The sequence below is a fragment of the Mandrillus leucophaeus genome, unplaced genomic scaffold (genome assembly GCF_000951045.1).
Source record: "Mandrillus leucophaeus isolate KB7577 unplaced genomic scaffold, Mleu.le_1.0 Scaffold117, whole genome shotgun sequence".
In the NCBI taxonomy this organism is placed as follows: domain Eukaryota; kingdom Metazoa; phylum Chordata; class Mammalia; order Primates; family Cercopithecidae; genus Mandrillus; species Mandrillus leucophaeus.
Genome location: NW_012099987.1, coordinates 2289726 through 2311867, shown reverse-complemented (window position 1 = coordinate 2311867; position 22142 = coordinate 2289726). Strand labels below are relative to the sequence as shown.

The 22142-nt window shown below is 49.5% G+C and overlaps 1 protein-coding gene across 1 annotated transcript in view; it reads left to right on the top strand.

The window, feature by feature from the left end:
* The window catches only part of SLIT1 (slit homolog 1 (Drosophila)), a 71325-nt gene that overhangs the window by 22702 nt on the left and 26481 nt on the right, over positions 1-22142 (top strand). The window contains exons 17-22 of the mRNA XM_012000339.1: positions 132-298; positions 3375-3507; positions 5735-5803; positions 9269-9340; positions 12262-12333; positions 13122-13193. Coding sequence (XP_011855729.1) covers positions 132-298; positions 3375-3507; positions 5735-5803; positions 9269-9340; positions 12262-12333; positions 13122-13193 — 585 coding nt within the window. The remainder of the gene's footprint in view (positions 1-131; positions 299-3374; positions 3508-5734; positions 5804-9268; positions 9341-12261; positions 12334-13121; positions 13194-22142) is intronic.

Below are 22142 nucleotides of genomic sequence, written 5' to 3'. Positions count from 1 at the left end.
TCTCCCTCCGGTCCTGAGAGGTCTGGGAGACAGTGCCGTGTGGCCGTGTGGCCGTGGTGGACAAGAGGGGTTTGCTGGGACCGCTGAGAGGGGCAGAGTGTCTCCATGGCCGCCTGGCCTGCCTCTTCCAGGAACCTCCTGGCCAACCCTTTCAACTGCAACTGCCAGCTGGCCTGGCTGGGAGGCTGGCTGCGGAAGCGCAAGATCGTGACGGGGAACCCGCGATGCCAGAACCCTGACTTCTTGCGGCAGATTCCCCTGCAGGACGTGGCCTTCCCTGACTTCAGGTGTGAGGAAGGTAATTCGTGGCCCCCCGGTGGCGAGGGAGAGGGAGCCCTGGGTCCAACCAGTGGGGTGGGGCAGGTTAGGAAGATGAGGTGGACAGGCAGCACCCCCTGGCATGCCCTTGAGGGGAGAGGTTTGGTGGGGAGGGGAGGCCCTGTTTTCAGGAGAGGCGAGGAGACGCCCTTGCCTGGTGGTGTCTTTGTGCGGTTATAAGAGCAGTAAAGTTCCTATCCTTAAAAAATGGGAAAATACGGATAAAAGAAGGAAATAAACTTTACCTCTTAACCTATCGCTCAGAGAAAACAGTTCCTGTTTTAGTGTAGTTTCTTTCTGTAATTTTGGTGAACTCAGACCTGCCTTTTGACTGTCCCTAAGTGCTCTAGACTCATGGGGTCACCTTATCTTAATATGCAATGGAACCCTTTCAAATCCCCCTCCCCTGTATGTAGGAAACCCTAGTCACTCTGCTCCCATGCCCTGTTTCCTGGGACTTCTCAGGGTAGCCCCATCCCTCATTTTTTCCCCACGGCACCAAGCACAGAAGGTCGCTGTAGGAAGCAGATTTTTCTCGGTGCAGCCATCCTGTCCTTAGCATCTCTCAGCACCCTGCCGCAGGGAATTTCTCCCTGGCTGACCTCAGCTTCCAGCCCCCTTCTCCGCTTCTGGGTGCTAAGTTGCCTCCCTTCTCCCGGGTCTCTCCTTTTCTTGCCCTCTCCCCGCCGCCCCCAGTAGCCTACTCCGGTGGCAGCTCCGCCCTCAGCTGGCCCGGCCAGGCACGTGGCAGTGGGGAGCTTTGACTTTCACCCCAAGAAACACCATCAGGGTATTTTTCTAAACAAAAGTAATGGAGTTTCTAAGAATACTTTTGCTTCCGACTTCTAAAATTAAAAAAAGACTCTGTACTATTTACATATATCTTTTATTAATTCATACAATAATAGCTTGCAAGTCTTTTTTTTTTTTTTTTTTTTTCCTGTTTCAATGCTTTATTAACAGTTGGAAACAAAACCAACAAACTGGAGGTAATGACATCCCAGAAGCCTATGAGGCAAGGGAAATAGGTTTGCATTTTGTCCCCTACACCTTTCTCTCTCTCTCTCTCTCTCTCTCTTTTTTTTTTTTTTTACTTAGCAAAAGTAGATTAAAAAAGAAAGGGTCAAAGCCCCAGATGTCAGCGAGCAGGGAGGAGGTGACTCAGGGGAGCAACAGACGCCCTGCATCAGAGTCCTCCCAGGAATAGGCCAAAGGAGCAGCTCTCTTGCAAGTCTTTTTACAAAATTCTGATTTGTTTAAAACCTAACTATGTATTTGGGGCACTTTCTCATGCCATTAACTATCCTTTGGAAGCATTATTTTTTCCAAGATACAGTTTCCTTTTATCATTCTTATTACAAAAGAAATGCATCCTCATTCCTGAAAAACAACCACCACCAAGGACAACCAGAAGGAGGATTAACAAAAGTTACTGACAGGCCAGGTTCGGAGGCTCATGCCTGTAATTCCAGCACTTTGGGAGGCTGAGGCGGGCAGATCCCTGAGGTCAGGAGTTCAAGACCAGCTTGGCCAACATGGTGAAACCCTCTCTCTACTAAAAATACAAAAATTAGCCAGGCATGGTGGCGCATGCCTGTAGTCCCAGCTACTTGGGAGGCTGAGGCAGGAGAATCTTTAGAATTCGGGAGGTGGAGGCTGCAGTGAGCTGAGACTGCACCGTTGCACTCCAGCCTGGGCAACAGAATGAGAATCTGTTTCAAAAAAAAAAAAAAAAATTACTGATGTGCCCACTACCCCCCCAGCCCCCATGCCCCAACTCTGGATAACTCCTGTCGACATTTGCTATGTGGCTTTCCAGATCTTTGCTGTGTGCTCACGTGCACGAGTGTGGCACACAAAGGATCTTGCAGGGCCACCTGTGAAAACCGCTATCTGGAAGGCACCACAATTGATGTAAGCAGCCGCTGCTGCTGGGCATTCAGACAACCTCCCCAGTCCCACTCCAATGCATCGTGCTGCCAGGAGCACCCTTCTAGATGCTCCCTACATATATATTCCACTCCCCGCTAGAACAGCTTCCTAGAGGTGAAAGGATGTGAATATTTCTAAGATGTTGCTGCTGAGAACCTGGTGGCCAATGGAGCAGGTTCTGGAGGCAGGCTGCTTGCTCCAGGCTGGGGCAAGTTTCTGAACCACTCTGTCCTTCGTTTCCTCATTGCTCCAATGGGCTGATAGTAACATATTCACTAGAGAGCTGTTCTGAGGACTCAGTGACTTCACCCTTATTATGTGGGGCCTGCATAACTGATGGTCACTGTCACCGGGGAGCATGTGCTACCAGCATCCCAGTGTCCTCAAGAACTCTGACCGTGGTGATATTATCATCTCTTGGACACCCAGTCAGCAGAAAGGAAGGCACAGATTTATTGAATAGATGAATGAATCAATGAAGGAATGGTGTGGTATTGAGGGCTCAGATTTTGCTTCAGCCAGACCTGGGCTCAGACTCTGCATTGCCTTGGACCAACTTTATGAGTCAAGCAAGTTGCCTAACATCTCCAGAGCTCAGTAAAATGGAAATTCATCCACTTGTTCATTCATTCGCTCAACTCATGTGTTTTGAGGGCTGCTGCGTGCCAGGCACTGCACTCGGCACTGGGCTCTATCAATGAAAAAAGAGGAGAAAAGAGGCCCAGGTCTCCGTCCTCCTCGTGCCTGCATTCTAGGGGCAAGGCTGCACCCCTGACTGCACTGTTGAGGAGACAATGTCGATCCGGTGCCCGGAGTAGCCGGCACTCCAGGGATGGGATGGTGTGCGGGCCATCCTCCTGCCCTACTTCGACCAGGTCCACTTTGAGTTTGAGGAGAAAGAGATCAACTCAAGACCTATTTTAACCTCAAAACTGCTCTGGGGGCTTCATTCCTAGTGGTGGTGGCGGCTCGGGGGGAGGTGTGGCGCAGAGACTTGCTGATGGCAGAGGTAGTGTCAGAGGGGTCTTCTGTTCTGAGAGACCCCAGAGCATGGCCCCGACTATAGGAGGCCCTACAGCGGCTCGTCCGCCTTCCTGACAGGGACTTTGTGCCTTCTTCCCTAGGCCAGGAGGAGGGGGGCTGCCTGCCGCGCCCGCAGTGCCCACAGGAGTGTGCCTGCCTGGACACCGTGGTCCGCTGCAGCAACAAGCACCTGCGGGCCCTGCCCAAGGGCATTCCCAAGAATGTCACAGAACTGTGAGTAGCTCAAGGCCTTGCCCCCTTCATGGGGGTCCACCGGACGGGGACAGCGGGGACATTTCCTGAGGGGCTGGGGCCTGGCAGTGGGAGGAGGAGGTGACCCAGGGCAGGCATTAGCTGACTAGGAGCTAGAGTTTGGGCTTTGTAGAAAATGCTGCCTCCAGGAAGCCTTTGAGCTTCTCTTTGATTCCCCCTCTGTGGTCACCTGATACCACATGGCAGCGAGTGCTTCCTCCCTTTAAGCTCTGCCTTTAAAACAAGGAAAACATTGCTTTCCCACCTATCATTGTGTCACGCTCCTGTGTCATGAAGACTTACAAATGTGATTTTTGTACCAGCAGTGTAATGTTCTTCACAGGAATCTACTATGATTCAGATAACAAACCCCCTTTTGTTGCATATTTAAGTTGTTTCCAATTTTTTTTTTACTGTCATAAATAGAACCAATGCTAACACGCCTTCACTGAAATCGCCAGTCAAAGAGCGGTGCGTTTTCAGGACTCTTGCTGCCTTTTGCCTGATGGTCTTCCAAGAAAATCTGTTTCCTTTGCACTCCCATTGATAATGTGAGAAGGCGGCCTTCTTGCTTCCCTGGGTCAGCACTGAGTATGGTGGTGCTGAAATCCTGGCTGATTGGTATTTGGTATCTGAGCGCATGTGGAGGATTGAACATAGATGCATTTGACAAACAGGGATGGAGACCTGGGACTCTTCAGCAGACACCTCCCGATGAAAGGCTCTGGCCAGCTCCTGACCTCTAACCTCTTCCTGTGCTCTGGGGTCGATCCCTCCAGGCCTCCAAAGCTGAGCTTTTCTCCCCCACTCCCGGGACCAGTGATGAAGCTTTCATTTGTTGTTTCTTGCATTACCAGCAAGGCTGGGCTTTTCTTCACAAGCACATCAACCACTATGGGCCTTTTCCTGGGCCCGGCCTGCCCCATCTTCACCCTGTTTTCTACTGCAGAGTTAGTGTCCTACAGACCTCATGAGTCCTTGTTTTCTCCTTGGAGCCTCCTAGCAGCCCTGAGAATAATGGGATGGGTAGGGTAGCCTACCTTCTTTGACTGAAGATGCTGAAGTTCAGAGCTTGCGAAAATCTTTTAACTTCTCTAAACCTCAGTTTTGTCATCTGTGAAATGGGACTACTTGGGTATATGGACAAGGGCTGCTTCGAGGATCAAATGAGATGGGTGGGAAGTCAGTTTGTGTGATGCAGAGCGAGGGGTAAGGATGAGCACAGTCCTGCTTTGCTCCTCTCTGGGGCTTTTGGGAAGTGGGGGAGAGCTGTCCTGCAGGCTGTAGTTATTGGGGGTATAGGGGGTTCCTGTGCCGGAGTCTAGCTTGGCTCAGCACCTGGCATTGGGCCACTGCTTAGCAACCTTCAGGCTGGAGGCATGAATGGTCAACGATGAAGGGAAGAGCGGGAGGTTCAGAGCATCTTGAATCCCAAGCTCTATCCTGTAGAAATGGGAACCTTGGGAATCTTAGGGCTTAGGAGGATTTCGGTGGGCTTGGTTTTAAGGACAGTGACTTGGATAGCAGTGAGTAGAGTGGAGGCCAGAAGCGAGGTCCAAGGTGCAGAGAACAGACAGAAGAGACTGCAACAGGAGCCTGGGCATGGGTGGTAGTGTACAGTCGGCGGGTGGCATGACAGTGCAATGAAAGGAAGCCGTGAGAGAGCCGAGGTGGCACTGGCTGCAGAGCGAGGTGGAGAAGTGACATCAGGGCACAGAGCCTGGAAGGCAGGAAGGCAGAGGGGTGCTGATGGAATGAGGGAAACTGATTAGGCAGTCTGGCTGTGAATCCGCTTCACAGCCCATGCCAGCAGGCGGAGAGGGCGCCCTGGGAGCTGGCAGGGCCCAGTAACATGCAAATCAGATCTATTTGGCCAGGAAAAGAGTAGAGCAGGGAGGGGAAGTTAGGTGCTCAGGGAGTGTCCATGGACAAGGAGGAGGCTGGGAGGGTGAGAAGGGAAGTGAGAAGGGAACCAAGAGAAGCCATGTGACTCTTGGCTTTTTACCAAGTCCTTTGGGTGGCACCTTCCCAAATGGCTTCAACAAGGTACGTATTTTCTCCTCCTATAAGCAATTCTAGGCCCATCATGTGGCCTATGTGGAGGAGAGGAAATGAGAGAGAAGTCCCTGGCTGCAGGGAAGGCTGTCCCCAGCGTGGGGCACCACCAGAGGTGGAGATGGGCACTAACGCCGCTGTGTTCTCTCTGCAGCTATTTGGACGGGAACCAGTTCACGCTGGTTCCGGGACAGCTGTCTACCTTCAAGTACCTGCAGCTCGTGTAAGTATCCAGTCCGCTTGAGGACAGGAGGGCCTTTGGCATCTAACCGTCAGGACTCTGGCTTTCCTGGAATTTCCTACAGACCTCACTTATGGGCAGATCCTGCTTTTTTCCTTTCCCCGCTCCCCTCTGGAAACAGCTGTGCCTAGAGCTGTTTTGCCACCTAGTGGCCATCATTGGCAATTACATAGTTCCAGGCCCTGTTGGGTTGGACCTGCCTCCTCCTCCTGCCCCGGCCATCTCCCCAAAGCTCTCTTGAGGCTGGTCGTGACTGTTAAGAGGGGTTATCCTGGCTGGGTGCTGTGGCTCATGCCTGTAATCCCAGCACTTTGGGAGGCCGAGGCAGGCGGATAACCTCTCGAACTCATGTTGGAGTTCAAGACCAGCCTGACCAACATGGAGAAACCCCATCTTTACTAAAAATACAAAATTAGCCGGGCACGGTGGCACATGCCTGTAATTCCAGCTACTTGGGAGGCTGAGGCAGGAGAACAGCTTGAACCCGGGAGGTGGAGGTTGCAGTGAGCCGAGATCGCGCCATTGCACTCAGCCTGGGCAACAAGAGCAAAACTCCGTCACACACACACACACACACACACACACACACACACACACGCACACACACACAAAAGGAGGGGTTATTCTTGCAAGGTTAGGATCCAGGAGAAGCGGAGGGTGATGGAAGGCTTCTCGGTCCAGCTCAGCTCTCAAACCAAGTATGAACTATGGCAGCTACAAATACATACCTGTAACTAAGTTTTTCTTTAGGCTACACCTCTGCTTTTCTGTTATTTCCACCTTTGACCCCTTCTACTCCATGGAAATATACAAAATAAGCCTCAGGATAATAAGTTCAGCTCCTTTTAGTTTTCTAACCTACTTAACTCCTCACTTCAGTTGTCTTTATCTGCTCCTTGGCCAGATTCTACCAAAAAGAAGTCCAGAGAACATTCCATCTTAGTGTAGTTTGGAGCAGTGCCACTCCAAGTGCAGTCTACGGGCCCACATCAGTCCCAGAACTGTTTGTAATGGGTTTGTAATTAGATAAGGTGCTTACACCAGAATCTAAATCCATGTATTGCTTCCTTCCTTGAGAAAGTCTTGCTATTGAAACAATGTTTGCTAAAGTAAGCTATGTGTGGTGACCAGATCTTGGCTCAAGTTTCTTTTTTCTTTCTTTCTTTTTTTTTTTTTTTGAGACAGAGTCTCGCTCTGTCGCTCCGTCGTCCAGGCTGGAGTGCAGTGGCACGATCTCTGCTCACTGCAAGCTCCGCCTCCTGGGTTCATGCCATTCTCCTGCCTCAGCCTCCCGAATAGCTGGGACTACAGGTGCCTGCCACCACACCAGGCTGATTTTTTGTATTTTTAGTAGAGATGGGGTTTTACCATGTTAGCCAGGATGGTCTCGATCTCCTGACCTTGTGATCCACCCGCCTCAGCCTCCCAAAGTGCTGGGATTACAGGTGTGAGCCACCGCGCCCGGCCAAGGCCCAAGTTTCTTATTGTGGGTTGGTGAAATTTAGTTCAAGGACTGGCTACTTTGGGCAGCTCTGGCTTACAGGATTTTGAAACTCCAATTTATCTGTTTTTGCTTAATGATCTGGCCAATGTGTGTTGAACATTCCAATAGGAGGGGTGGAGAGGGGATGGAGTAGTGTGATTCAGTGGCTGGTGTCAGAGTGCTTTGAGCCAGTGAAACTGCCTCTTGGGGGCTGTGCCACCACCTCCTCATCACAGGGAACGACCACAAAGTGTGTTGAACATTCAGTAGAGCACTTACATATATCTCCAAAGACAGTGGAATGATTTGGAATTAGATTAGAGGAACGTTCAGGGGGAGAAGATGAAGGCAGGGCACATCGTTACATTTTCTAAATGTTTCCTGAGTACATGAAGTGGGCAGATGTGAAGGCCCCGAAGTCATGGCCTCCTCTCCAGACTGTCATGGTTTAGGGAGGATGCGGGGGAGGGGAGGGAGCACATAAGGGTTCCAACAGAGGTCAATGCCGATTAGGGCTGTGGCTGAAGGAGGATGTGATCAACTCAGGGAGGGGGCTGGTGGGGAGGGCATCTTGGAACACGAGTTCGAGTTCACTGGTGGGCAGAGGGAATAAGCTGCATGGGGGCACAGAGTCTAGTCTGCTCAGAGAACTTCAAGAAACTTAGTGAATCCTAAGCCTGGGAAACCTTTGGGGCGGGAAGCAGAGGGGCGGGGGGCAGGGACCAGACCCAGGAGCGCCAGGTGGCCAGCTAGAGGGCCTGGAGTCCACATGCTAGGCACATGGGTACCACTGTGGGGTTTCAGTGCGGAAGTGGCTTCGTCGGCTTTGTGTCATAGAGAGATTCTGTGGTGCCACCCTCATGGCAGATGGATCAAAAGGGCAAAGCAGTGGGTGAGAGATGAGGTCAGAATCCAAGCAGGAGCCCGAGAGAGAGGATGCTGGCTCAGGAGGAGGGCACGTCGTGAGAGGTGACCAGGGCCACCAGCCAGGGGCGGATCAGATGGGTGGGACGAGAGGGCGGACATGTGGGCAGGCGGTGTTATGGAGCTGGAGCCTGGGGGACGGGGCATGGTGGGGAGCACAAGACATGGACGGAGTTTGAGTGTCTGTGGGCATCAAGAGGAGGAGTTCATGAGAGGACAGGCCGGGGCCACGGGAGGGGGGTACTGCCAGCACAGGGGCATCCCCAAGGGCACCCAGATTGAACTAAAAGGGGCATAGATGGGGTTTAGCGATCCCCATGCCACTGGGCTGAGTACGAAGGAATCTTCTACCAGAGACTGAGGAGGCACAGCCAAAGGCCCCCGAAGACAGTCGGGAGTGGAGGAAAGCGGGTGGTGGGAGTTTTGAGAAGAGGAGAAGGGCGGTCAGTTGTGTCAGATGCCACAGGTGATGCGGAGAGGCTACGGCAGCATCCTGGGCTTGGGGCCAGTGGACCGGGTTTGAATCTGGCTCTGCCTCTGACCAGCTGGTGACCCTTTGAGAGTCATGGATCCCGCTGAGACTCTGGGTCTTTGTCAAACGGGGCTGCCCTCTCCCTCATAGGACTGCCTTGCAGGGAGGGCTTCCGAACCGGCCCGCCTAAGGTGCTGGCAGGAGAGAAAGGAGAGAGTGCTGGATCTGGTCGGGAGGCCACCGACACCCTGGTGGGAGTGTTCCCATGGTGAAAAGGGGCAGAGCCAGGCTCTGCTTGCAGAGGGGTGGGGGTAGGGATCAGGAAATGGAGGCGCCAAGCCTCCGTATACCAAGTGTCCCTTATATTTGCCTGGTGTGTACCCGAGGGAGTTGAGGGAGCAGCGCAGGGCTGTAGCTAAGCAAGCACTGTGACCGGGGCTCCTCTCCACCCCTGGCCAATGTGGCTGGGGAATGGCCCTGGGCAGAGTGAGGGAGGGGAAGAAGCCCAGGAGCGTGAGCCAGGACTGAGTGAGTTCTTTCTCAACCATGATGCCTTTGCCTTTTCCAGGGACCTGAGCAACAACAAGATCAGCTCATTAAGCAATTCCTCCTTCACCAACATGAGCCAGCTGACCACGCTGTGAGTCCCAGCAGGGCTGGGGTGGGCGCCCCGGGGCCTGGATTGTGAGTCATTCCCAAGCCCCAGCCTGTGCTGCGCGTTGCACCGCGATCCCTCACCTGCAGACGCCTTGCCCTCTGGAGAGGATGCCCAGCCCAAGAGCCTAAAAGACTTTCAAAAAACATCTTTCATTGTGAAATACAACATATGGTATATACAGAAAATGTTAATGCAAAAAATAAATAGTGCAAAAAAAATGTACAGTTTCACAAATAATCATAAAGCTGGCACACGCGTAGATACCAAGTCAAAAATTAGGGACACTCTGCTGGGCGCAGTGGCTCACGCCTATAATCCCAGCACTTTGGGAGGCAGAGGCAGGTGAATCACTTGAGGTCAGGAATTCGAGACCACCCTGGCAAACACGATGAAACCCCGTCTCTACCAAAAATACAAAAAGTAGTCGGATGTGGTGGCACATGCCTGTAGTCCCAGCTACTCGGGAGGCTGAGGCAGGAGAATCGCATGAACCTGGGAGGCGGAGATTGCAGTGAGCCGAGATCATGCCATTGCACTCCAGTCTGGGTGACAGAGCGAGACTGTGTCTCAGAAAAAAAAAAAAAAAAAAATAGAACAGGCTAGCATCTTGTCCCTTCCTGATCCTTATTGCTCTCTCCTCCCCTACCCCGAGGCAGCTGCTGTCCTGACTTGATGAGGATCACTTCTTTTATTTTCTTTACAGCATTACCATCGACATATGCATTCTAAATAATATAGTCTAATTGTGTCCATTTTTAACCTTGTCCAAGTGGAATCATATGGGCAATAGTCTTTTGTATCTGGCTTCTCTTGCTTAGCATTGTCCGTGGGATCCATTCATGCCACCGTGGCAGCTGTGGTCTGTTCGCTCTCATTGCTAGCTAGTGTTCCTTTGGAGGAACAGGCCACACTTTCCTCATCCATTCTAGTCCTGGTAGATTTTGGGGTTGCTTCCAGTTTGGACTGTTGTGAGCGGTGACCCTCTGAACATTTTTTGTGGCCATATTCTAAGATATTTAAATGCTGGCTTTAATTATATTCCAAGCAATTGATCAGAACATATTACCAAGTGTCCCTTATATTTGCCTGGTGTGTAAAAGTATCTCATTCACCTTCCCCACACCTCATTTTACAGATAGAACAGTAGAGCCAGTGCCCAAAAAAGGAAGGGGCCCTGACCCAGCCATTCTCCAGGAGCAGGATGTGGGCCCAAGTCAAAATACAAAATACAAAACATTAGCCAGGTGTGGTGGTGCACATCTGTGGTCCCAGCTACTTGGGAGGCTGAGGAGGGAGGATGGTTTGAGCCTGGGAGGCAGAGTTTGCAACGAGCCAAGATCACGCCACTGCACTCCATCCTGGGTGACAGAGCTAGACCTTGTAAAAAAATTTTTAAAAAAAAAGAAAGAAAAAAGAAAAGGAAGGAAGGAAGGAAAGAAGGGAGGGAGGAAGGGAGGAAGGGAGGAAGGAAGGAAGGAAGGAAGGAAGGAAGGAAGGAAGGAAGGAAGGTAGGAAGGAAGGAAAGAAAGAAAGAAAAGAGTGCTATTCTTGCTAATCCCCTGATCCTGCCTCTCCCAGCTCTGAGACCCGGGCAACCACTGCTCTGCTTTCTGTCACTATAGGTTAGTTTGCATTTTCTAGGGTTTTACATACAAATGGAAAAAGTCGTTTTTGCTTGGCTTCTGCACCCAGCATGATTATTTTGAGGTTCAGCGTGGTGTGGTGTTGCGTGTGCCGGTGGCTCTTTTTCATTGCTGAGCGGTGTTCCCCTGCACAGGCGTGGATGTGCCACAGTTTGCTCATCCGTCCGTCTGCTGGGGACACGCAGGTTGTTTCCAGCATGGCGCTGTTGCAAGTGTGATTCCCTTATTCATCTGCCTGTCTGCCCTGGATGGATTCAATTACTTGGAAGCATTTTGGGACAGTGGCTTAGCCTGTGGGCTCTGGAAACTGAAAGCTGTAATGAAAATCCCTTCTTAATAACTTTTTTCTTTTTTTGAGATAGAGTCTCTCTCTGTCACCTAGGCTGGAGTGCAGTGGCATGATTTTGGCTCTCTGCAACCTCTGCCTCCCAGGTTCAAGTGATTCCCCTGCCTCAGCCTCCCGAGTAGCTGGGATTATAGGCGTGTACCACCATGCCTGGCTAATATTTGTATTTTTAGTAGAGATGGGGTTTTGCCATGTTGGCCAGGCTGTTCTCAAACTCCTGACCTCAGGTGATCTGCCCACCTCAGCCTCCCAAAGCGCTGGGATTACAGGTGTGAGCCACCGCATCTGGCTCCTTCTTAATGGCTTAATAATGTGACCCTGGAGAAGTTCTTTCACCTCTCAAGGCCTCAGTGTCCTCATCTATAAGATGGGCGTAGTAACAGCACCTTCCTCTCTGTCACAGCTTTCCAACAGTAAATTATTGTAGGTGACTTTGCCTGTCCACCCTGGAAGTGGTCGGCTGAGACAGTGAGCTCCCCGCAGGCAGGTCCTGGTTGGGTGTCACCTTCATAGGGAACTTGCCTACGCACCTTGCTGGGGCAGCCCCTTAGGGAATGTTCTCAATCATAACAACAGCAACTCTCCTTTGTTGAGGATTGATTGGAGCCAGGCGTGGTGTTAAGGGCTTCACCTGGATTTCACCCCCAGGACAGCCCTATGGAGTTGGCAGTATTTTTGTCCCTATTTTACAGTCAAGGGAACTGATTGAGGCAGAAGGGGATTAGGGGGCATGCCCACGACCACCAGCTTCTCAGGGCACAGCCCAGCCCATAAGCTTGCCGGCTGCTCTGCCTCCCCTCACAGAGCCCGAGGAGGCTGCTGGGTGAAAGGGGCCTCCACGTCCTGGGCGGTGGCCGTGCCCACGGGGGCCAGGCACTAACACGGTGCCCTTCCTCCGCCTCCTTCCTCCACAGGATCCTCAGCTACAATGCCCTGCAGTGCATCCCGCCTCTGGCCTTCCAGGGACTCCGCTCCCTGCGCCTGCTGTAAGTCTCCTCACTCGCCATCCCGCCAGGAAATCCACCCCACCGAGGGTCCCGCCACCCACCTGGTGGACAGAAATGTTCCCATGTCTAGGGCCCACACTGTGCCGTGGTGGAGTCCAGAGCGCTGTCACTTAAGCTCCTGTGGATACTCTCATTCCCAAGAAGCTAGGGCGTGCATAGGAAATGATCTGAGATATGGGGGTTGCTGTCACCCCCAAGATGAGTTTGTGGTGTTGGCGGGGGGACATCCAAAATAAGGTGGCCCTTCATTTGCATGTGAGACTTCTGTTCAGATTTAAAAATGTTTGCAAGGGATTTGTGAACCTCTTCTATGAGTTCTCACTGGGAGGTTTTGCCCTGGGATCAAAGCCCTCGATCCGTCCGTGATGATGGCCTCAGTCAGCCCACCAGGGGCAAGGTGACGTTCTCCCAGCCCTAACCTGTGGCTGGCTTTCTTAACTTCCTTACTAAGAAGAAGCGCCTCCCGCTTAGGCTCCTCTGCTAAAAGAGGGAGGGCTCTGGGTGCACAGGTCCTGTTTGTAATATAAACGCGGTGTTTCAGTCCTCTGAAGGGCTGGGGGACAGGGCGGTCCACCTCAAGGGTTTCTTCCCTGTGGCCAGTGGGGCAGGGTCTCTGAGCTGGGGGCCATCTCCCTTGGGCCACTGACTGAGAGGCCTAGAGGGAAGGCGCGGCCTGTCCCGTCTCTGCAGAGGGCTGGGCCTCTCCCTCCAGCGGGTCTCCCATCTCTGTCCATGGATAAGGCACCAGCAGCCTCTTTTCTTCTCAGGTCTCTCCATGGCAATGACATCTCCACCCTCCAAGAGGGCATCTTTGCAGACGTGACCTCCCTGTCTCACCTGTGAGTACTCCAGCCCCTTTCTCTGGGTCTCTGGATTTCAACAGGACTTGGTTTCTGAGAAGACCCCATCTCCTGAGATTGTCAGAATTTGTTGCTTTTACATTGAAATTAAGCTTGTGAACTTCCCATGTGCACCTTCTGGGACTCTTATATGTCCAGTGGTTCATCAGCCACAGCAATAGAGTAGAAGAACAGTTCCTCGCAAGCAGCAGTGAAGGTTGTAATGATCATTGATCGATTGCTGTGCACTTTGCCTGCCTCAGCTAATGTGCACCTCACAGTTGTCCTACAACATAGGTACTGTGGTTCTTATCTTTCACACCAGGAAATGGATGGAGAAAAAGTGGGGCGCTCGCTGGAAGCTGCACAGCTGCGGGGTGGTGGGGTTTCTGACTCCTAGGCCAGTGCTCTTAGGTGCTCTGCTGGTACTGTGCCTCCGACTTCACACAGTGGGGGATGAGCTCTGGAAATTTACTGCCCCCAATCCGTGCTGTAATTCGATATAGAACTACTTCCAAAACCATTTAGCTAGCAGTGCTATGAGAATTCTTTAAAAGCGGTGGGCTTGATTCCTCAAAAGTCTCAATATAGGATTACCATATAACCCAGCAATCTACTCTAAGAGGTATATCCAAAAGAATGGAAAGCAGGGACTGAAACAGATGCATGTACACCAATGTTTGCTGCAGCATTGTTCATAATAATGAAGTGGGAACAGTCTATGTCCACAGATGGTAAACAAAATGTACTACATACATACGATGGGATATTGGCCATAAAAATGATGAATTTCTGATGCGTGCTACCACACGGATGAATCTTAAAGGCATTATGTTAGGTGAAATAAGTCAGACACAAGAGGATGAATATTGTATGATTCCATATATATGAGGTACCATATATATGATTCCGTATATATGAGTCAAATTCATAGAGACAAAAAGTAGAATGGTGGATGCCAGGAGCTGGAGGCAGGGGCCATGGGGAGTTGGTGGTCAGTAAGCACAGAGTTCTTCTGGGGTGATGAAAACGTTTTGGAAATAGGTAGTGGTGATGTTGTACAACACTGTGAATACAATCAATGTTACTGAATTGTACACTTAAAATGGTGAAAGTGGCAAATTTCATGTGATATATATATTTTGCCATATAAAAAATAGACAAAATCAAGAAGCACTGGGCTGTGACAGGGCCATCCTAATTCTGGAGGTTGGGCAGGGCACTGAGCAGGCACACATTCTCTCCTGGCATCTCTTGGCACTACTGGCCAAGGCAGGATAGGAGAACTGTGATCACGTGGACTATGCCTGGGACCTCAGGTGCAACCGTCTCCTTTTGCTCTCAGCCCCATCCTTAAGCCCTAAAAGGGCCTGGTGGGCAGGCATACCCAGGTTGGAGAGCTTCTGGGGCCCCCAGCCACTCTTCTTGAAGTTCATTCACTCATCAGTCTCACTAGATTTCTCTAAGGTTCACTTTTTCTGCGTTTTAAACTCTAAAACCAGAGTGTATATTTAGTATGGTAATGTTCCCCACCCTTCAGAAAGCATGTTAAATCAGCGGTGCATCAAACAGCATCGGGAGATAAAATAGTAATAGGTGTTGCTCTTTGAGGGTCTGCCTGAGTCAAATACTGCACTCTACTTCATCTACAAGGTCTTGATTACCCCATGATTGAAATGGGAAGTGAGTTTTGTGTTATGTGCCAGCGCCACATGATTGGCAAGAACTGTCTTGAGGACCACACTGAAGATTCCAGGGCTGGACCTGGACTCAGTGGGAGGGGTGCAGTGATTGATTTGTAATGTCTGCCATGGAAGTGGGAGGGGTAAGGGGCTCTGTCCCAGGTGGTAGGATTTGATTTATTATTTCCATTTTACAGTCCTAGGTTCTAAAAAGTTAGGCAGCTTCCCTAGGATTTGAATTTAGGTGTGTCTGATTCCAAAGCTCTTTATTTATTCTTTATTGCCTTAATAAATACATCCTGGGCAACCAGAGCGACTCCAGTGCTGAAGAATTTCCTAACACAAGGTTTCTGCCCACTGTGACCATTTGGGATCTTATAAAGAGAATTCAAAGGAAGCAGTGACTAACTCTGAGCAAGTCCAAGGGGCTTCACAGAGGAGGTACCGTTTATGCTGTCATTGGAAAGGAACTAGAGTTGGCCAGTTGGAGAAAGTGAGGAAGGGCATCCTAGGAAGAGGGAGCAGCATGTGCAAAGGCGTGAACACGAAAAAATGGGATGTTCAGGGATGCTGTGTTGTCCAGCATAGGATAAAGGGTGTTTGGTTGGGGAAGGAATGTGGGGTGGGAGGAGATGAATCTGGAAAGGGACATTGGAATTCTGTTGTGAAGGACCATTTGTGCCTGCTAAGGAGTTTGCACGTCATTGTATACAGAAGGGAAATTGTGGGGAATTGAGTTTCAGCAAACTCCTGGAAAGCCCATGGTGACATACAGACGGTGAGTGGGATGGGAGGAGGCAGGAGCGAGCCCTGCTGGAGGTGGTGCCTCTGGACATAGGTCAGGTTGGGACAGTGTTGTTTATTGTTCCTACTGACTTGAATTCACCGGGGCTTGTTTCCATCTGTGTTGGGTAATTTTTGGTTGCACGCTCATTTTTGCTGACATATCTTTAGGAATTCTGAAGAGCTAAGTTGGAGATGCTCCTCTCCAGAGAGCATTTGTGCTTGTCTCTGCTGGGCACCAGGGGCTGCTGCTACCCTAGGACCACATAGCTTTTGTTGCATACCCCTGCGCATAACCGAGTGTCCACTTTTACTGCCCACCTTAGCCTTTTCAGCATCTAGTCTACATTTTACATCTTTGCATTCGCCCTTAATATTTCTCTTCTACTTGGGGTTTAACTGTGCAGATGCGTGGTTGGCTACCTTTTCTCCTTCCTCATGAGAACCAAATTAACACCCAAGTACATCTTGTCTCCAGCTCAAAATATACAGGTTTTGTTTTTCAAATGAGAAGTGAGCAAACAACATATGTTTTGAGCAAACCAAAAAAACCAAAGCTGCAAAAACAAATTTTGAGCCTATACCCATCTATAAATTAAGACTTTCTTTAGGAAAACAGTAATATCAGGCCAGAAGCCAGATCTAGTTTCTGAGAAATAAACCAGTAAGTAAAGATCAGGTTAGCAGTACTTGTAGAAAATGGCATCAGTTTTACTGAGTAAATGTGTTTATTGATTGCACCTAAGCTTAATTTCTCTACGAAATAGCATCTGTGTGAAAGAAACCTTCCGTTGTTATCAAGAAAGCTTGTGGATAAACTCTGCTCTTTATACCCAGGGTTTAAGATGGAAACAGGCAGCAGCCTGGAGGATGTGTGTATACTCATGTTCATGTGCGTGCACATATGCACGTGTAGTATTGATGTGATATATGTCATGTGCACACACACATCGGTTGTCGCCTCTGTACTCAAGACCTGCAACTCTTTCAGAAAGAGTTCTTGAGCACTTATAAGGAGTTGAAGAATGGTAAAAAGATGACACAGACCCACTGCATTCACTCCGGGCTTCATGAAAGCTGTATACAATTTGAAGGGAGGCCCTCGCACACCGCTCTGTGACAAGTGATAACTGAGGGACAGCCAAGAGTTGCCATCCAGTGTTCCTGGTTCCCGAAGGTGCTGATGTTACTGAGAAGCCCTGTTCCTGATCTGACTCTGGCCAGGGCCTCTCCTGTCCACTCGCAGTGTGGAGGAGGGGCGTGTGGAAGAGGGGAAGTCATCATATTTAAAACCCTTGAACTCTAGACTAATCAGGACTTGGGCTTTAGGTTCTTGTTCTGCCATCAACTTGCAATGGGCTTTCAGACAATTTATTCTTCTTTCGAGGCCTCTTTTCTCACCTGCACCAAGATGATTTCTAAGGTCTCACATGGTTCAAACAAGCTGTAACGATTGTGAGCACTCTTCACTGTGCTGCACTTCAATGCCCTGCACAATCGTCTGCTATTTACTTTGCGGTTAACTCATCTTCCATCTATTCATCCAGTCAGCCATCAGCAAATATCTACTATGCACCATGTCCCAGGCTAGGGTTCCCCAGTGTCTGTCTTTGTTGCTATAATCTGGCATTTTGTTGCCTCTAATTTGCTGTAGGCTGGAAAGCTAGATGTCCAAATTCATTAAGAATTTGGCATGAAAGGAAATATGGAAGGAGTAAGTAAATTATGGCATGCCCATATGACAGAATAGCAAGTAATTAATAATGACAACACATTTATTTATTTATTTATTTATTTAGAGATGGAGTCTCGCTCTTGTTGCCCAGGCTGGAGTGCAGTGGCGTGATCTTGGCTCACTGCAACCTCCGCCTCCCGGGTTCAACCAATTCTCCTGCCTCAGCCTCCTGAGTAGCTGGGATTACAGGCGCCTGCCACTACGCCTGGCTAAGTTTTATATTTTTGGTAGAGATGGGGTTTCACCATGTTAGCCAGGCTGGTCTCAAACTCATGACCTCAGGTGATCCACCCGCCTCAGCCTCCCAAAATGCTGGGATTACAGGCATGAGCCACCATGCCTGGCCAACACTATAATTTATTATTTGATGAAAACCCAGAATAAAGTAGACTGTACACTGTGATGTACAAACATACACACAGGAAATGAAAGGGAATACACTAAAATCAAATCAGTTGCATTTATGGGATGATAGATGGTTCTTTTCTTTTTGAATTTCCTTTGGACTGAGATGTGCTTTTCTCATGCTTTTAGACAGGCATTCATTCATTCACCAAACATTGACTGGTGCCTGCTAGTGCCTGACACAGCTGGGGATTTAGTGGTTTCTGCCCTCAAATGACAGTAATGCACACAGATTGATCACCTAGGAGTGGGATGGATGGTTCTGCGACTTGTGAGACAGCCAGGGGAGGCTATTTCAGTCCAGGTTACACAAGTAGGAGCTGGGTGGGGCCTTGGCATGAACAGATCAAATAGCTACTGTTTCAACTATTTCCATATTATGCCAGAGATCAACAACACAGGGTTATTTATACTTTGGCTGGGGTATAAACCTGAATCCACAGTCCTTTTGGACTGACGTGGCCTGGCTGCGGTGTCTGCCTCCCCAATCCCTGCCCACCGAATACATCAGTCGGGCCTTGGCTGTCCACTCCCCACTGAGTTCACAGGAGTTTTCGTTGGGAGAAATAGTCCCCAGGTGAATACAAACTACAAGTACTACCGAAGAGAGGGCAAGGCAGTCCTCAGCCATGAAAACCCAGCCTTTGGATAAATGAAAGCTTGTAATGTTGAATTCAGGTGTGGCTCAGAGTCTATTCAGTATAGAAACAAAGAAAAGCAAGTGTGGGCCAATCCAGAATTCATATTTTTGAATAGCTTTAGATGTGACTTTGCACCCATATTTTTTTGTTGTTGTTGTTTTTTGTTTTTTGTTTGTTTTTTGAGATGGAGTCTCACTCTTTTTGCCCAGGCTAGAGTGCAGTGGCTTGATCTTGGCTCACTACTCCGCCTCCTGGGTTCAAGCGATTCTCCTGCCTCAGCCTCCTGAGTAGAGTAGCTGGTATTACAGGTGCCTGCCAGCACACCCAGCTAATTTTTGTATTTTTAGTAGAGATGGGGTTTTGCCATGTTGGCCAGGCTGGTCTTGAACGCCTAACCTCAGGTGATCCGCCTGCCTTAGCCTCCCAAAGTGCTGGGATTACAGGCGTGAACCATCACTCCTGGCCTGCACCCATATTTTTTTTAAGATGGAGAGAGGAGAAGGAGCACTTACATCTCAGGTGTCACTTTGCTGCCATTTATGGAGGGACTGTAAGCCACATCACAGGCCCTCTCATTCACATGGCCTCAGATTTCATCTTTTTGGCATTTTTCTCTAAATGAGCTACAGGATAGAAATAAGGCATTCCCAATCATCTTTCAACTTGTGGCTCATTGCTAGGCCACACTCCTTATCGTGTGCTATAAAAAAAAACCTTTTTTTTTTTGAGATGGAGTCTTGCTCTGTCGCCCAGGCTGGAGTGCAGTGGCACAGTCTCGGCTCACTGTAAGCCCCACCTCCCGGGTTCATGCCATTCTCCTGCCTCAGCCTCCTGAGTAGCTGGGACTACAGGTGCCTGCTACCACGCCCGGCTAATTTTTTGTATTTTTAGTAGAGATGGGATTTCACTGTGTTAGCCAGGATGGTCTCGATCTCCTGACCTCATGATCCGCCCACCTCGGCCTCCTAAAGTGCTGGGATTACAGACGTGAGCCACCGCGCCTGGCCAAAATATACTTTTAAATAAATTGTGTATTTATCTTTTGAATCACATACTTTTGTGACATCACACTTTTTATTAGTATAAAAATACTAATCTGGTGAGTACAAACATTTTACCATTTTTGAATTCCTGTTATCTTAAAAAGTCTTTGTTTTTCTAAACACACTGGAACTTCAGAAAAAAATCACCCATCCCATTAGCCAGGATGGATGCTGTCAGCAAATAAGGAAAGAAAAAATGAAACACATGCCAAAGTCGAACCTGCTCTCTTTTCTGAGCTGTGTTGTTCCCTCGGCACCTCTTTTAGGTCATGCGTGCTTGTCTGTCTTCTCCCTCTAGGTTGCAGGCTCTTTACCGAAACATGAAGTGACCCCCAGAGATATTAAGGGAGCCACTCAAGGTCGCCCAGGCATGGGGCAGCTGCGTGGGGGCCGGAGTCCCGGTCTTGTTCAGCCTGCTTTATAAGATAGTGAATCATCAGCTGAGCTATTCTGGGGAATTCCTGCTCAGAGCCACTGCTGCTTTAATCAGGCTGTACAGGTCTCAAGAGGAACTGCTTCCTCTGTCCTGCCCAGAAACAGGTGGAAAATGGCAGGGCATCCATTGGTTCCTTAGTCAATGTGCCCATTCTCATTCACGTTATTTAGCCTTATATTTTCAAAATAATGTTGATATCAATGAACTTTAGGCATAAGGCGTTGATTTTCCTATTTGCTGAGTCAGAGAACTCTGGCCCACCTTTCCTTTCCTCTTTCCCTCCCTCCCTCCCTTCCTTCCTTCCTCTCTTTCTCTCTCTTTCTTTTCTTTTTCTTTTTCGACTGAGTTTCAGTCTTGTCGCCCAGGCTGGAGTGCCGTATCACGATCTCAACTCACTGCAGCCTCCGCCTCTTGCGTTCAAGTGATTCTCCTGCCTCAGCCTCCCGAGTAGCTGGGACTACAGGCATGCGTCACCATGCCTGGCTAATTTTTGTACTTTTAGTAGAGATGGGGTTTCACCATTTTGGCCAGGCTGGTCTGGAACTCCTGACCTGAGGTGATCCACCTGCCTCGGCTTCCCAAAGTGCTGCAATTACAGTCATGAGCTACTGCGCCCAGCCAGAACTCTGGCTCTTTCTTACCCTCAAATCCATGTTTTGTGCATCTCTAAGTCTCTCATGTGGTTTAGTGGAGAGATTCTGAGCTTGCCCATCAGATCGGTAAGAAACAAAGGCAGTATGTCGGTGCAGGCATGAGAGCAGGCCCAGCCTTGTACTGATGGCCAGTGTAAGTGGATACAACCTTTGTGGGTGGGGGTGGGCTATTAGCATATTACACGTGCTTCCTCTGTCCCCCAAATCCTACTCCTAGTCATCTATTCTAGAGAAATACACCACCCAAAGAGGAGCCAGGCGTAGTGGCTTACACCTGTAATCTCAGCACTTTGGGAGGCTGAGGTAGACGGATCACTTGAGGCCAGGAGTTTGAGAACAGCCTGGCCAACATGGCGACACCCCCATCTCTACTAAAAATACAAAAAAAAAAAAAAAATTAGGTGGGCGTGGTAGTGCACGCCTGTAATCCCAGCTACCCAGTAGAATAAGGTACAAGAATCACTCGAACCTGGGAAGCAGAGGTTGCGGTGAGCTGAGATCATACCACTGCACTGCAGTCTGGGCCACAGAGTGAGACCCTGTCTCAAAAAAAAAAAAAAAAAAAAAAACCAAAGAGGCACGTATTATGTGTGTTCACTGCCATTGGAAAGAACCAGAATGTCCAGCAACAGGGACACTGTCCACTGTGCCATGGGGTATCCACTCTGGGATATTGCAGAACAGTTGGACACAATGAGATAGATGCTTATATGCTGACCGGGAAGATTCCCGAGACGTGCTGTTTAGTGACAAGAAGCAAGCTGCTCAGTAGTGATGTGATTTGTAAGGAGGAACCATGTGTGTACGTGTGGAAAGGCCTGGAAGGCTGTACATCCGAGTATGGTGACCCTGTGACCACGTGCCCCTTTGTGGAGGGCAGTGACAGTGGGGTGTAGACTTTTATTTTTTGTAATGTGAATGTATCACAATTTATATAACCACTCCCCACTGATGAACATGGGATTTCCAGTCTTTCCATTACAAATAAGACTGTTGCACAGATGTCTTTATGTGTGCCTGCAGGTAAACGCCCAGAAACAATGGCTGGATCAGAAGGCAAGTGCATGAGTCATATGATAAGTGTCACACAATTCCCCTCCACGGGCGCTCTACCATTTTGCACCCCCATCAGTAACACAGGAATGTGCCTTCAAAAAAATTGAGGTGAAATTCACATAATATCGAATTAGCCGTTTTTTAAAAAGTGTGCAACTCAGTGGCATTTAATCATTCACAGTGTTGTGCAGGGCGGACACTTTGTCTGCGATGTTTGAGAATGGCTGACAATGAGAATGCACTCATGTGTTCTGTTTAATTAAAAATGAAAAGAAAAATAAAAGAGCATGGGCTTCGGAGGCAGACAGTGGCGCATCTGGATCCAGGGGCTGCCCTTCGCTAGTTGTGTGACCCCAGGGAAATTACTTATTCCATAGGAGGCTCGGTGCCCACGTCTTTGAGATGGAGAGGAGAAAACTTGCGCAGTGGAGCTGATGAGATGATTCGGTGCACAAACACAGGAAAAGCAGCTGTCTCATTGCAGCGGTCGATGTGGGTTGCTTTCTCCCCATGCA